Source organism: Cebus imitator, unplaced genomic scaffold (assembly GCF_001604975.1).
Source record: "Cebus imitator isolate Cc_AM_T3 unplaced genomic scaffold, Cebus_imitator-1.0 Scaffold163, whole genome shotgun sequence".
NCBI lineage: Eukaryota > Metazoa > Chordata > Mammalia > Primates > Cebidae > Cebus > Cebus imitator.
Window position 1 is genome coordinate 405,731 of NW_016107478.1, and position 17,168 is coordinate 422,898.

At 38.6% G+C, this 17,168-nt stretch overlaps 1 protein-coding gene across 2 annotated transcripts in view; it reads right to left on the reverse strand.

Annotated features, from left to right (window-relative positions):
* Nucleotides 1–17,168, reverse strand: part of USP24 (ubiquitin specific peptidase 24) — a 161,143-nt gene that overhangs the window by 24,398 nt on the left and 119,577 nt on the right. For both annotated transcript variants that reach the window (XM_017543984.2, XM_037744054.1), the window contains exons 43-55: nt 14,802–14,921; nt 14,032–14,157; nt 13,260–13,358; nt 11,999–12,081; nt 11,474–11,615; nt 10,807–10,926; nt 10,162–10,382; nt 9,713–9,837; nt 8,472–8,613; nt 6,818–6,968; nt 5,431–5,526; nt 4,638–4,741; nt 2,258–2,371 (exon numbers count right to left, since the gene is read on the reverse strand). In XM_017543984.2, the coding sequence (XP_017399473.1) occupies nt 2,258–2,371; nt 4,638–4,741; nt 5,431–5,526; nt 6,818–6,968; nt 8,472–8,613; nt 9,713–9,837; nt 10,162–10,382; nt 10,807–10,926; nt 11,474–11,615; nt 11,999–12,081; nt 13,260–13,358; nt 14,032–14,157; nt 14,802–14,921 (1,643 nt within the window). The remainder of the gene's footprint in view (nt 1–2,257; nt 2,372–4,637; nt 4,742–5,430; nt 5,527–6,817; nt 6,969–8,471; nt 8,614–9,712; nt 9,838–10,161; nt 10,383–10,806; nt 10,927–11,473; nt 11,616–11,998; nt 12,082–13,259; nt 13,359–14,031; nt 14,158–14,801; nt 14,922–17,168) is intronic.

Consider the following 17,168-nt stretch of genomic DNA (forward strand, 5'->3'; position numbering starts at 1 on the left):
CTGGTTCAACATACGCAAGTCTATAAATATAATTCACCACATAAACAGAACCAAAGACAAAAACCACATGATTATCTCAATTGATGCAGAGAAGGCCTTTGACAAAATTCAACAGCCCTTTATGCTAAAAACCCTCAATTAACTAGGTATTGATGGAACGTATCTCAAAATAATAAAAGCTATTAACGACAAACCAACAGCCAATATCATACTGAATGGGCAAAAACTGTAAGTATTCCCTTTGAAATCTGGCATTAGACAAGGATGCCCTCTCTCACCGCTCCTATTCAAAAAAATAAAATAAAATAAAGAAAGAAACAAACTATAGTTTCTCTGGAGATATTTAAAAGCAGGCCTGCTTGGATATAAGGGATTGAATAAAATATTTGCTATGTTCCTGCCTAATGGATGATGTTTCTAAAACATTCTAATGCTTGCCTAATGCTCAGGAGTCCTGTTGGAAAGATATTTTGGAATCAAACTAGAAAAATGGTCATCTCTAATGTAAACTCTGAAGGGACAGGCATACAGCACATAGCACTTCAAAGAAATGTTTAATGACTCTTTTTATGAATTATATGGATATACGCATGCATGCATGAGTAACTATTTGAATGCTCGCTATTTGCCAGCCTCTTTTTGTCTAGTAGGGAAAGAAATGAACCTGGCCCTCAAGAAGCTGAAGTTTTAATGGAGGAGATGGGCAGAAGAACAGGGAGTGGACTAGCAGGCAAACATCTGTTAGACTGGGTGACTGGAAGCTGCCTCTCAGAGCAAGTGCTATGCAGGCTGATGTCTGAAGGAGAAGCCACTTACTATGCAAAGAGGGGAGGACATTGTTCCATATAAAGAATAACAGGTAAAAAGACCTTTAGGCAGGAAAATAAGCTCAGCAGGTCCAAGGAACCAACCAGCCAGTAAGGCTAATGCCTGATAAGCAAGGAGTGAGTCAAGGAAAGCCTGGAAGGACAAAAACCAGATCAAGCAAGACCTTGCGGGTTATTGGGAAAATTTTGGATTTTATTATGAGTGCAATAGGATTCCGCTAAAGAATTTTTCACCAGAGAGGTAATGTGATCTAATTTGTTTGAAAAAGAAGTTTTGTTGCTGAATGAGATAGATTAGAGGAAAAAGTGGAGATATCAAGTAGGCAAATAAATGTTTGGAGCTCAGACCTAGAGATGAAGGGGGTGTGGGATCAACAGTTCTGAGAAGATCTCTTATCACCAGACTGTGATCACTATGTGGAAGAGACCTGTGTTTCTGAATTCCCTGTTGTGTGTTTGTTTTGAGAGAAAACAGCATATTTGTATGCTGACAGAAGTGATCTAACAGAAAATTCTAGAAAGTAAAGACGCAGGAATAAGAAGAGTGAGATAAGTAAAGGGTCAACTTTCTTAAGAAGGTCTGCACTGCACATGTAGAGAAATTCATTTTGAGAGAAGAGAGGATACTTCCTTTACAATAGAGAGAGGAAAGGGCAAGCTGGAACAGACTCTGGCAGGTGCGTGGCATCTGTGGTTGGAGCAGGGAACGCTCATTTGCTAATCTGTACTTTCTCAGTGAAGCTGAGCAGTGAGGAGCAGGTACAGCTGAGGCAGAGTGAGGGAGGAGCCCACTGGGAATAGAGCGGAGGACACCAGCGACCACAGCAGTGCTTGCTGGAACCCCACACACATGTAGAACTTCCAAGAACAGGAGAAGCTGACCTGATGAGGATGATCGGAATTAAAGTATAAACATTCATAGCATTTTGAATTTCTGCCAGAAAAGCAAATGTTTTATTAATTTTTAAAATTTCAGGTACACAGGTAGATGTACTATCATAGGTGATATACTACCAGTAGATTTTTGAAAAATAATTTTTTAGTCAGAATCCAAACACAGTTAGACAATACTGTGAACTGTGTGGTAACGTGGGATTGTTTATTTCTTTCCACCAGACTCTGAGTCCCTGAGGGAAGAGACTTGCATCTCTGACCCCCTTGAGCCACAGCAGGGGTTTAGGACCCATGTGCCTCTGAGCACCTGGCAGGCGATGTGCCTCACAGGCTCTTCTTGTGGTCACTGAATACTTGCCTGAGATGATTTTGGAGTGACCTGAATAATTTCCTCACTGTTTCAGTGAAGAGAGTTTAAAATTGACTTTAATCAGAAAAATAATTTCAAGTTGAAATAAAAAGGGTTATAAGAAACTTCAATCTAAATCATTGCAAGAGAGACACACTGCTTTTAATTAAAAGGCTCAAACACTTACTTTATCAATTCTCGTCCTTCAGAACTAATAAAATATTCAACTAACCACTGACAAGCATCAAAACTTTTTGAAAGCAATGCTTCAATGGTGGCAATCCATTCTTCAGTATCAACCCTTAAAAAAAAAGCAGACAGCAATGTTAGGAGCATGACCCCAGCCAATGACCTCATGCAGTGCCGCTCTCACTGGTTCTTATCATTTCTATGTCTGTCTGTCTGTCTATCGTGGGTAGGGTGGAGGGATAAGAGATACTCAATGACGGCCCACTACCACGACTCAGTGTACGCGGCAAGCCAATGCTTTGCATTCTTTGGCTTCTTGTGGTGTGGCTCATCCTTCCCCACAAACAAAAATGTGTCAAGAAGCTTAGGCTTTACCTCCTTCCTTCTGCATCTTCATCAAACAACTCTAATTGGAAAAAAGGTCTGAACTATAGCATTTTGTTTTGTTCAATTTTTTGCTCACAAAATGTCCACTTGATAGCTTACATTGACATTTTTATACTTTATTGCTAAAATCATTAATATTCTACCTCATGGAATAAAAAAATATATTCAGGCAGAAAAAAACGTATAATGACTATTCTACCCATGCCCTCGTAACACTTCCCTTACGTCCTCCAATGTCCCAAAATGATCACTGTGTGCAATGACCATATAAGCAAAATGGAAATAGTGTGCAATGTGTAAACAGCATGAGCAAATTTCACAAACAAAAGTGACCAAGTGTCCTTAGTTAATCCTATGCCAGACACTAAAAGAAAATAATACATTATTTTTCTTTTTCAATCAAATAATAAAGACTGAGATCACTTAATATATCTGTGATTATTACACATAAAAATGAAGTTGTGTATTTTTTTCTTTTCTCAAGAGTTTCTTGATTACAAAATCTGTCCAAAACCCTCTCCATATTTTGAGAAGCTCACTTCGCTAGTGTGAGGGAAAAGACTGGGAACTTCAGTGGTCTTTTAACTCTAACTGGTCTCCTCACCCTGGGTCCCCCCTTACTCTCGGTATAGTCTACAAATCACTGCTCAATACTCTTAATTCTTCACTTATTTATTCATAGAACAACTACTTATCCAGAACCTAAAATGTGTAAAACCAATGATGTGATAAGGCAATAATGTGATAAAAACCAACAATGAGGCCAGGTGCAGTGGTACAAGTAATCCCTGTACTTTCAGAGGCTGAGGCAGGCAGATCACCCGAGGTTGGGAGTTTGAAAGTAGCTTGGTCAACACCGCGAAACCCCATCTCTACTAAAAACACAAAAATTAGCCGGGTGTGGTGGTGCACACCTGTAATCCCAGCTACTTGGGAGGCTGAGGTAGAAAAATCACTTGATCCCGGGACACAGAGGCTGCAGTGAGCCGAGACTGAGCCACTGCACTCCAGCCTGGGCGACAGAGAGACCCCATCTCAAAAACCAAAAAACTCGAAAAAACAATGTTGAATAAGATACAGTCAATATCTGTAAAGTTTCTAAGGCAGAGGTCCCCAACCCCTGTAAAGTTTCTAAGGCAGAGGTCCCCAACCCCTGGGCCATGGACCAGTAGTGGTCTGGGACCTGTTAGGAACAGGGTCGCACAGCAGGAGGTAAGCAGTGTGCGAGTGAGCATCATAGCCTGAGCTCCACTTCCTGTCAGATCACAGGCAGCACTAGATTCTCACAGGAGCACAAACCCTATTGTGAACTGCACATGTGAGGGATCTTGGCTGTGCGTTCCCTATGAGAATCTATCTGTCCCCGCAACCCTCCCTTTTGTGGAAAAACTGTCTTCCACGAAACCAGTCCCTGTTGCTAAAAATATTGGAGACTGTTGTTCTAAGGCATTACTCTGAATATACTTCCCTGTTCAAAAACCATCCGTGATCTCCCACTGAACAAAGCCCAAACTCCTTGCTCTGGTACTACGGGCACTCAGTGAGTTCCAAACCCAACATTCACCCTGAGCTCCAGGAGTCTCTCACACATCCTAGTAAAACACAATTAGTCACTCATCATTCCCTAGGCAAGTCTCGTCTGTTACTCAGGCTTTTCCCTTCTGCCTAAAATGAAACTTCTGTGTTTCCATTTTGCCTTTCGAAACCCTCTGAGAACATACTCTCATCTCCTTATCTGGATATGATTTTGCCCAATCCCAAGACATACAGAATTTATGTCTTGGTATAAATTCTCTTGTTAGGTATTTTTCTTTTGTTAATCTATTCTTTCCATTAGACTAGAAGTTTCCTAAAGCTAAAGACTATGTCTTGGTCATCTGAATAAAATTAGGTAGCTGCTTTCACAATATTCTAAAATTATAAATTCAACTTCAATTGAATTAATCAGTGCCCTTTGTCACAACAAATTATCAAAACATATCACTTCTCACCTGAGTTTCTTCTTTGTCCGTAAATAAGTTTGAAAAAGGAATTGAATAGCAAGCTGTAAGCTCACCTTCGCCATGCAAGGATAATATGGATGCTTTAATTTAGTCTAAGAGAGGGAAACAAGAAAGGGTACTTTTCACAGAAGTTTTATAGGTTACACATTGTTATGAACTGAATATGATACACACACATGATATATGAATATGATATACACATGATAAAACTTAATACTAATAAGAAGAATCTAGCCAGTTCAGTATCAAAAATGTTCCACTTAAATTTTAAAAAAGGTTAAGAAAAGACATCTTCATTTCTTTTATGAAATTCTCTCAAAACAGTTGTTAGACCACAGGATGTTAAGTGGTCAAGAGATTAAGAACATTTTTTTCCCTTATTGGAATTATAATCATGGTACTCAAGGAAATAAGTAGTTGAAAGTTAATCTTGAGTCTTATACTATTTGATCACAAATTAGGGATCTCCATAGAGCCCAGTATCCATTGACATGAGCTCATAGTTATAGCTATTCTAAGATACTTTTATAAAATCTAAACAAGGGCACTTTAGAAAGCCAGTAGTGAAAAACTCACATCTCCCCGCCATCTATATTACAACATTCAAAATGCTGCTTGCAATTTTAATATTACCCATTAAGGCCTACATTTAAGGGAAAATCTTTTTGCATCTAATCCTAATGCTAACTACTAAGAGTGAGGATGAATCACTGAATGCTTTAGCTAAAAGATATTTAATTATAATCCTTTCTTATTTCTAACAATCCAACTAGCTACTTACAGCATTCAACGAAGCTAAAGACAAAACAAAACTGAAATAATCACTACTGTACACATCTCTATTCTTCATAAACTTGAGGTTCTCATCTCTCACCATCTACAAAAGAAGATTAATAATTATTTTAATGAAATATTCAATATATTAAGGACATTTCTAATGATATGTAAAAATGATAGGTTAAAAAGCGCTTATAAAAAGTGAATTATAATTTGTAATTCCCCTTTCTCAAGTTTTGAACTTTTAAAAGAGGAGAGAAAAAACCTTCCTTTGAAATATAAGATGTTATGAGAACTATTATTCATTAAACCATACCCTTTTGGGAAATTCAGATAAACTGCCATGTGAAGGACAAGTGAATTCTAATTTGGAGTTTTGGGTAGAAGGGGACAAACAGAGCGTTCCCCCTTTTTTTTTAAGATGGAGTTTCGCTCTTGTTACCCAGGCTGGAGTGCAATGGCGCGATCTCGGCTCACCGCAGCCTCTGCCTCCTGGGTTCAGGCAATTCTCCTGCCTCAGCCTCCTGAGTAGCTGGGATTACAGGCACGCGCCACCATGCCCAGCTGATTTTTTGTATTTTTAGTAGAGACGGGGTTTCACCATGTTGACCAGGATGGTCTCGATCTCTTGACCTCGTGATCCACCCACCTCGGCCTCCCAAAGTGCTGGGATTACAGGCGTGAGCCACCGTGCCCGGCAGAGCGTTCCCAAACACAACCAACTGCATGCTTCCTTTGTGCTAGATGGCTTAATTTTCTTTCTTAAAGAAAGACTCCATATTTTTCTCAAATTCTCTTGTTCTAGGTACTGAGCTTTTGATTAGTGTATAAAGAAGGTTCTGAATTTAGACCCTTGACCTGTGACACTGGCACATCCCTTCTCCTTTTCAGAACCTGTTTTTCCACCCAAAAAACGAGAATAAAACCAGATACTACACAATAACTTTTTACAAATTAGAGATCTGCTTAGAGCATGCGGCACACAGTAGATGTTCAATAAATAAATGACCAATCATTGTCTTATTAGTCCTACTCAAAGGTTATGAACCTTGTTTTTCTCTCCGGATAAAATAAGTTGATTTCAGCAACGTGGTTTCTTTACTGCCCACTCCCCACAACTCTGTTTATCTGCGACATCTCACACTCACACAGCGGGTCAGTGACTGTGCCTGCCAGTCCTGAGTGTGTATTCATACTTGTGTTCTTAGCACTCCATGGCTCTAGCGCTGCAGCCCCCACTCTGGTGTGGCATTAAAGGCTCATGAGACAAGTATGTAAGACGACGTAGCACCAGTGGCACGACTAATCCGGCAGGGGTGCTTTTGGCCTACTGGACACATTTTGATGTCCACGTGGATATTCCCCTTTAGAATATTTTACATGGCTCTTACCTGGTATATTCGTGCAGGCATTTTCTCCACAAACAGTCCTTTCTTCTCGCCTTTTTTAACCAGCTTGGTAAGAATAGACAGCCGGTCATTGTTAGGCCTATGGGGCCGAGGAGATGACTGAGGTGAAATTTCTGGTGAAGATGGAGCTGACCTGAGACAGAAATCAGAAAACTTTGTCTAGTATAAAGTGATTATTGTTTTAATAGTTACTAAGACTTGCCAAATTCACATAAGCAGGGTATTAGACTTAAACTATTTGGTTATTATACATATGTTGAAACATAAAACTGCACAATATTTAATATCACAGTATCACATGAATATATACAATTATGCCAATTATGAAATTAAAAAATGTAATACCTTCCAATTAGTTGGGAGAACTGACATTACGGAAGATAAAATATTACAGGAAATTAAAAAAAATTTTTTTTTTGAGACAGAGTCTCGCCCTGTTGCCAGCCTGGAGTGCAGTGGTGTGATATTGGCTCACTGCAATCTCTGCCTCCCAGATTCAAGTGATTCTCCTGCCTCAGCCTCCCAAGTAGCTAGCTGGGACTACAGGCAGGCACCACCACGCCCAGCTAACTTTTTGTATTTTTAGTAGAAATGGGGTTTCACCATGTTAGCCAGGATGGTGTTGATCTCCTGACCTTGTGATCCGCCCACCTCAGCCTCCCAAAGTGCTGGGATTACAGGCGTGAGCCACTACGCCCGGCCCTGCAGGACAAATTTTAACACAAATTTTTTATTTAATTGGCATATGAGATTTAACATTTAATAAGCACAAAAATGAATTCTTCCTACATATTATTCTGAGATATCTTTCCCAACCATTAAAAAGCAGTGAAATAAATTTATCTTAGAGCCACACACTCAAAATCTTGTAAGAACAAAGTGTTGAACCAAGCTTTCAAATTTAATAAAACACATATAGTCATATTTCTCACATGAAAAAGTAAACACTTTCCTGATCCAATATATTAAAAGGCAAATTCACCGACGATAGGACCTTTAAAAAAACAACATTCTGATGGTGTTGGCATAGTACCATGCTTTGGACAGAAAGTGTATACAACAAATGCGGCTAACATTAAAAAAAAAAAAAAAAAAAAAGTCCAGGTGTGGTGACTTATAGCTATAACCCCAGCACTCTGTGAGGCCTAGGTGGCAGGATTGCTTGGGCCCAGGAATTCCAGACCAGTGTGAGCAACATTGGGAGACCTCGTACAAAAAACAAACAAACCGAATATCTGGGCCTGATGCCCCTCGCCTGTGGTTCCAGCTATTCGGAAGGCTGAGATGGAAGGATCACTTCAGCCTTGGAGGTCGAGGCTGCAGTGAGCTATGCTCATGCCACTGCACTCCAGCCTGGTTGACAGAGTGAGACCACTCTGTCTCAAAAAAACAAAAAACAAAACACTTTATCCTAGAATGAAATAACTTATGTGCATGTTTCTAAATACATAACAACTTCTTGCCAATAAAATAACTAGGGAGCAATAAGAAAAGGAATTTATTTTCTTTTTGGAATTCTTTTTAGAATTTATCTCCAGCTTAGCTAATTATCTTTAAAATCCCAAATAGTATATTCTCATAGACCACATCATCACCACAGAAATCAGAAAGCAAATTACACGGAAGAGACACTTACAGAGAGAGATCCTCAGCTTCCTGCCGTACAACGCTGACTCGACTTTTCTTTGGTAATACTGGGGAGTTCTGATCAGATACCCTTTGGTAGAAAAGCATATAGGCATTCCAGTATCTTCGGCGTACATCAGTGTATGGGTTTGCTTTATAACAAGACATTAAGAAAGACGTCTGTAAATAAGTTTTTCTTGTCTTGACAATCTAAAATAAAGGGCCCATTATTCCAGCAAGTAACTACTCATTAAACTTGTAAAATGCAAAGTAAAATGTGGGTCTCTTTAGAGTACTGCTTAACATGGAAGTCAGGGTACTTCAGTTCTGGGCCTAAAATTGATCTCTCACTTGGAAGTGATATAGGCAGGGGCAAGAATAAGGGAGCAGTATGGTAATGGAGTAAGAGAATAAAGGTAAGTATCCTAGGGAGTACTAAATATGAGCAAATAGCAAGTGACATTTTAAAATATGTTCTGTGGCACAGGATGGGATAGCTGGCCTCACTTAACCATTTCTGCAAAGATTGGCCAAATTTAGGTAAAGTCTGACAATATTATATCCAACCTTTAAAGGTTACCACCATAAGATGCATGGCTATAATGGCATGCTATCAAAATCTAACACAGTGACTCCAAAGAGGTAAAAATTTAGAAACACCCCTAGAAGATTTCAAAATCAGGTTTTGGAAATGCTAAGGTCTCAGCCAAATAGCTTTTTATCAAACAGCAAGTTCTGATTGGGTTTTGCTATGTACTTCTCCTTAGATTCTTTTTTTTTTCCTGGGAGCGGGGTGTGTGGAGGGAAAGACTGCTTTGCCATACTGCATAATAAATATGGTTTTAAAAACACAGGTGCTAGAAATGTCTTCTCTAATTAATCATAACTCTATATAAGTGAAAAGGAAATCTGAAAATTTTAGTGGATAACTACTTCCAAAACTATTTTTAAGGTTCGATTTCTATATTCATTAGTTTCTCTCTGATGTTCATTTCATCCTTTTAACCTACTCCCAGCTCCCCTACCTATCCCTCAAGGTTGTTTTAAGAAGCTATTTTTACAAATTTTTATAAGCAGCTTGAACATTTCACTCTAGCTATTAAAGAGCTTGCTTACGGTTCTATAGCTTGAATAGCAGTATTATAAAAATTAAAAATCTGTTCTGTTTTATAAAGAATACTATTAATTTTCATAGAAAACTATAAATTAAAAAATAAAACTAATGGGAAATATCCATTTGTAAATACTTACTTTGATCATAAACTTTTGGTCTATATTCTCCTCCAAAGCATTCATACTCCAGAGTCTCATCATTTAGGTCAAATTCTTCTATAACTGTGTCATTAAATTTATACCACTTTCCTTTTCCACACCCTCTAGAGCCCAAGATCAGACAAACATTAGAAGGTCAAAAAAATCAACATCCTCATCCTTAGCATTTATCTCTATGTACTGCCTACAAATAAAACGGGTGATTACCATTTGAAAATATCTAACAAATAGGTAGCAACAGTTAATTCAATTTCTAAAACAACTTTTCAAATTCAAGGGGTAAACCCAGTTGCACTAAGCTTTAAAACTTCAAAATGAAACAGTCAAGAACAATGCCAAAGTGTCTCTGCATCACAGCAGTGAGTATGGATGATCACAGAGAGCAGGGGAGGGCAGAAAGTGTCAGTGCTGCCTCAGGAAACCCTTACCGCCTGTCCTTAATGAAGGAGTAGTAGTGGCCTGCGTGTGCCTGCCCACTGTGTACAATGACGCCGACAAGTTCGTAGTTTTCTGTGAGGGCAACCTTTTTTCGTGGGGATCCTCCACCTCCCTGATCCATACTTCGCCCATTCTCCCCAACTTCAGAAGAGGAATCCTGGCGAGCCATTCCTGAAACTGTGTAAGGCTCCATGTTTAGCATCCAGGGAAACTGTGTAAAGGCAAAAAAGACCATATTAATGTTGATTAGTAACATATACAGCAGCACCCAATTAAGTCAGATCCAAACAAGAGGATGTGTTTTCCTAATTTAAGCTAGGAACAATTACTTCTCCAATTCAAGTATAAAATCTCAGAATGCTAAGTCTGGGAAAGTCTAAAGCAGCCTCTGGTTTGAGCACTAAGGAAGGCATTTTCCTTCACAGTAATCACTAGGATGCCTTCTAGAAATGAGGGCTACTGTTTCCAGATCTGCCTATTCCAGTAGCAGCAGCAGCCCAAGACAAGGGGCTCTTCATAATGCTGAGACAACAGCCTTACACATGGTAGACGGAATATGAAAACAGAAAAAGGAAAAAAAGGAGTGAGTGAGAAAATGAATGGTTGTGAAACATTTCAGGAAGAAAAAAAGTTACCCTTATTTGTTCATCATATTTAATGGAGCGTCCACTTTCCCAGTCAAATCCAAATCTCATTAGGTGAATTACCAAGACACTAGGTAAAGATTTAATGCAGGTTCTTTTCACTGTTATTCTCTGAAAAAAAAAAAAAAAAAAGCAAAAAAGCAAAAATGAATGATCTCCATGGAGAAAATAAAACAGCATAGTAATTAATGCAAAGGCCTTTTGGACCCATATGAAAACAAGTAATGACACAATGTAATGGAAGTAACAATAGGCGCTTAATACTGATTTTTTTTTTTTTTTTTTTTTTTTTTAGAACGGAGTTTCGCTCTTGATACCCAGGCTGGAGTGCAATGGCGCGATCTCGGCTCACCGCAACCTCCGCCTCCTGGGTTCAGGCAATTCTCCCGCCTCAGCCTCCTGAGTAGCTGGGATTACAGGCACGCGCCACCATGCCCAGTTAATTTTTTGTAGTTTTAGTAGAGACGGGGTTTCACCATGTTGACCAGGATGGTCTCGATCTCTTGACCTCGTGATCCACCCGCCTCGGCCTCCCAAAGTGCTGGGATTACAGGCTTGAGCCACCGCGCCCGGCCTTAATACTGATTTTACATAAAACAAAGACACACTACGTGAATAACAAATTAATTTTGTTTTTTAAAAAGGGCAAACATAATACCTTTTCTTTACACTTTTCACAGTAGTACGCATTACTTCCCTCTAGAACTTCTCCTCTGACAAATTGGTCCAAAGAAATTTCCAAACTCTGACAAGAAGTCACTCCTAGATTGAGAGCCATGAAAGCTTCTTCACGCTCATACCTGATTAGGAAATAACAGAAAACCCGTAATCAACAATGGGATTTAAAACTCTCCAATTATCATAATACCTAAGCTGGAACACAGAACTACATTTTTAATCTGTGAGTCCCTCAATATTTTAAAAGTCCATTACTAAGTTAAAATGCCACTTTCTGACAATTCAGAATTCCTTAAAATTATGAATTTCAATGAATATTTTCTTAAGGTCACACAGAAATTTTGGAAGTAGAAACCAGAGAAATTTAAGTCTTTAAATACCTGTAGATCTACTGAGAAAGAGAGTGAGTTCTAAGTCTCTTAACAAATGCAAAATTTACAACACACTAGACAAATCACTTCAAAAGGATGATCATTTTTCCTGTGTCAGCGATACCTTCACTCACCTGTGAGGACAGTCTTTACAGATCTTCTGATCAGAGTAGATGCCCTGAAACGTATTCTTAAAAATTTGGTCTCTTCCCATTTTCTGTTGGAATGAAAAGTTATAATTTAAAGTGATGCCTCCAGAACTTCTGAGTATATAAAATTTTATTAACACACTGCAATTTAAGCACCAAAATAAAATGAGTCATTATGGTAGTGTCAGCTTGGTCCCACTGTCAGAGTGATGCAGATGACGAAGGAGGGGAGGGGGGGAGGAGGAGGAGGGGGGATGGGTCAGGCAGAGCTGATAACAAGAGAGTGCTCTCCAGGGTGATTCTGAATCCTTCTCCCTGTGCCACAAGGACCAAGTTAGGGGCAACTCTCAGCACTCTCATCTTTTCTTTTTTCTTGTGGATAGAATGCCATCAGTTTGCAAGTTACTTTAAAAAAAGAAAGGAAGAACTGTGCCTACTGATGAGAGGCCAATGCTCGCAGTGACTGCGGGATCTGAGAATGCAATACCGTTTGGGAAGTCTGCCACATGGCTTATGGGTAGAGGTAGAGAGCTTTGGGTTTCAACAGTACCACAAGTAACTTTTTAATCTGGCTCCTTTGCCCCTTTGCCAGAGCACTCTCTGCTCTGCACAAGGCCATCAGCTCACTGGTGACGGCAGCACTCTTCTGAGGCCACATTATTTCAGTGGACATACAGTAAGAATACACAGGTAGGAATGGTTATTATTATGTAGTAGAGATTAAGAGTTACATACTTTATTGAGTGTTAGATGAATTAAGAAAATATACAATTCTAGGCCAGGCAGAGTAGCTCATGCCTGTAATCCCAGCACTTTGGGAGGCCGAGGCTGGTGAATCACTGGAGGCCAGGAGTTTAAAACCAGCCTGGCCAGCATGGCAAAATCCGATCTCTACTAAAAAATACAAAAATTAGCTGGGCATGGTGGTGCACATCTGTGATCCCAGCTACTCAAGGGGCTGAGGTGCAAAAATCTCTTGTACCCAGGAGGTAGAAGTTGTAGTGAGCTGAGATTGTGCCACTGCACTCCACTCTGGGTAACAGAGCAAGACTCTGTCTCCAAAAAAAGGGGAGAAAATATACAATTCTGTTGATCTGTGTTATATTTTGATGTTCAAATGCAGAATATATTATAGTTCTTATGTTAAAGATAATTTCTGATTTGTCAGTTTCGTAGTAACCCCAAATTCTAAGCCACTATTCTCATATTATAATTAGAGTTTGAGGGAAAGTAAAGCTTTTATTACCTTGAGATATTCATCCATCTGATCAATGAGACTAGTAAAGAATTCATATGCATCCTGCTGTTCTCTCACATAAAGTTCTTTATTCCACATCTTGAAAATCTATATAACAAAAATTAAATGTTTTTAAAGGAAAAGTAGCAATTTCTGAATGTGGTAGAAAGGGAATAGGAAAGAGCACTTAAATGCTTCTAAAAACCAGGTTCACTATTAGGGTGTGGACATTTCTAGTGAAGTGAGCCTAGCTTGTGTTCGGCCACCCCCCCTTTTTCCTAGTCCCCTTACAGTCATGACAAGTCTCTGCAATCTGAAGTGGGTACTGGGTAAGATCTAGGCCATGGAACAGAGAGTTTCTCTCTTAGAAACTAATTGACTTGGGGAAAAACACAAGGTGATCTTCCAATATGTGAAACACAGTAAAGCAATGTTTAAAAATAGTATTCTTTATTTAAAGACATTAGTAAGCTTGGCACAGGCTCAGGGGAATGATTTGAACAAATATTTCAAAGAGCTTAAATAGGAATCATGACAAATATTCCAAATAGTTAAGATGTGCAAATCCCTAGGAATTATGAATGACAACCATTCTCAACATTTTAATCATTTGAAACTAAGTACCAATTTCAACAACGGCACACCAAATCTTTTTACGGTTTCTTGGCAAGGGGATTACTAAAATTAATAAAATCAAGAAGCCATTATCATTAAAGAAAGAATGTAGCCCAACTCCAAATATTTAACATCTTTAAATCTAAAGAGTTGCTGGGTGAAATACCTTCCAAAAGTTCTCAGGTACATAATACTGCAGCTTGCTTTCCATTAAATGCCCAAAGAGAGACTGCACTTGATAAAACACGCTATCATCTGGATTGTCTGTGTCATCATCTACCGAAAGTAATGACTGCAAAGAAAAGAAACGCATCAAGCTAGAAATATTTAAACTGCTTTATAGGAAACTGACAAATGTACATGTTAGTATCCACATTACTTTTTTAGAATGTTATGTATGTTTGACATGGCTATAATGCTGTAGATATTTAGCTTCAATAATTCCTAGCTGGTGTAAATGAACAAATCATGTCCTTAAGCTCTGATTATAAAAAAAAAAATGGTCTAGTAATACCAGGATCTCTACAGGAAATAAGTGTAGCCCAACACACATGGAATACTCTCAAAAGCACTGACTGCCATATCATAAGCTCCTACCATATTATTGTAAAGTGCTCATGACAGACCCTATGTATTTCTAATATACTAAAACTGTCAGTAACTTTATGGAATAGAATTTAAAAACAACTTTAGAGTTCAAAAATCACATTAGATCCTGTCCATCTGTAATACAGGTAGCTTATTACAACAGCAGACTTATAAGAATGTGTAATTATATACAACGTGTCTCTACACTTTTCAGAAGCTACTGAAGAATCAATCACAAGTTACGTCTAGTTTTAACAAACCCCAAAAGCAATAAAACAACTATGAAACAATTTTCAAGTAACGCACATATTATCTATCACACCAAACAGGATAGAAAAAGGAAATCACCTCAGGGAGCCCAGGTTGCATATACAGCTGCTGGAAGACTGCATTCATATAACAAGTTGCACCACCATTCCTCAGCCCCACAAACCCTGAACTGGACCTGCTATCCACCGGGGGAAGGTACTGGGTAAGAGAGGAATAGAAACAATGGAGGAAAATGAACATCTCTGCCAGACACATTTACACTATAGTTATGTGGAAGATGCATTCACAGATTTACCCATCCAGCATGCTATGAAAGCTATGCTAGCAAAACCTATGTTTATGAAGTACTTCTGAAGATGCTGATACAATTATCAAATACTGCTATCTCAATGTTGCTTTTTCATTCATAAAGTACCTGGCAGACAGGTGTGTATTTGTTTATCTATTTATATAGTATCTATTTATCTATTTATATAGTATCATTCAACAAATATTTATGAATTACCTACTATATGCCAGGCACTATGCATGGGATATAAGAGAGAACAGAAATGTGCATGGCCCCTGATCTGAAGGTGCTTACAGTCTATTAGGGTTAAGAGGCATAATCAAACAAATGTACTAATATACATTCACAAATTGAGGTAGTACTCTGAAAAAAAGGGCTGTGAGTCTAAGAAGTGATTACCATGAAGGATCCTGACCAATCTGGATGGTAAAAGAAGGCTCATATTGTAACTCCTTTTAGAGAAGGTAACATTCTTCTATTAAACTTCTTTCAGTAAACATATAATTAAACAGTTGACTATCCTACCACTTTACTTACAGGTGTTTTGAAATAATGTAGCCCCCAGTATAGAGCTTTTCTGGTTAGAAATGATCCAGAAAAAGCACAGTGGATAAAGTTCAACATGGAATTTCTCCAAGTGGAAAAGGATACTGTAATTTTACACTTTGAAATGCGATTCCAGCAAGACCCTGGTTCTCAAGTGTCTGCATCCATGTAATAACCAACTAGTAGACAAAAATGAATAGGTCTTCTAGACCTCAAGGAATTGCTAAATATTACTTATTCTTCATTAACATCAAACATATACTTAGAGCAGGATTATTTCTAAGACCTAATTAACACTGAAATTTATTTGTAGTCCAAAGCACAGATTAAAAAAAAAAAACCTGGTTTATAACAGTGCTAAAAATTTAAATTTTTATCTAACACAGATACTGTATTCACTATGCTGATATAATCCCCCATGTAAGAAAAAATACAAAAAGTTCATTTAAATCTGATTAAATAAATGCATATAAAGTAACACATAACATAAAATAAGCATTATAAACCATTTTGATCAATCAAAACCATTTCCAACTTATGAGGGCCCACATTTCTAAGTCTTCGCAAGTGCTATTCCCTCTATTTAGGATACCTGTCCCCACTTTCCGACCTAACCTCTATGTTCTATAATACTTAACTCAGGCATCCAAAGGCTAAGTCTGACTTTCTGTGATGTTAGAGAATATAAAAGGCAGCTTTGAAAGCAACCTTCCACTTCTGGTCTGGTATTCCAGAGGACCTGCAATGTACTTCCCTCTCACAGATCCCAACATACACTAAGCTGTTTCATGGCTCCACAGCTTTGTTCATGCCCATTACTGGAATGGGTTGACTTTGCCACCTTGCTTCACCCGGCTCACTAGTTTTTATGGCCATATCTTAAGTTTCATCTCTTCTAAGAAGCCCTCTGAGATAACACCAGCTGGTGGTGAGGTGCCTGTCTGTGTTAGTAGAGCATTCAGGATATACCTGTATCTTATATTGTAACACATTATATTGAAATTATCTGCTTATGAGCCTGTCTCTTCCACTATACACTGAACTTCTTGAGGGCTAGGATCATATTTTCATTTCTGAGCTCCCAAAGCCTAATATGTCCTTAGCACATACTAAACTCAATAAATCTTTGTTGAATTTAATGGAACATAGGCTGTACTGTGATGGAGTCAATGTTTACTTGACTTGTATCTCTAGGGTCTGGCCTACGCCAAGCATAAAGTTATAGGTCAGTATGCTATTTTTTACTATCCACCAACCAACTTGAAAATGCCTCTCCCTCTTTAATTAAAAGGATACCATTTCATAATATACTTAGTATATTAGAGTAATACTGTAGCTTATACTTGATTTGACTATGTGAATACAGTAAGCAAAATAATAATATTGACTTTCTTTGTGGTCAGCAGAATGCAGGTAACAGTCTTGAAATTGTATGTTTAAGAGATCATTCTAGCCGGGCGCGGTGGCTCAAGCCTGTAATCCCAGCACTGTGGGAGGCCGAGGTGGGTGGATCACGAGGTCAAGAGATCGAGACCATCCTGGTCAACATGGTGAAACCCCGTCTCTACTAAAAATACAAAAAATTAGCTGGGCATGGTGGCGCGTGCCTG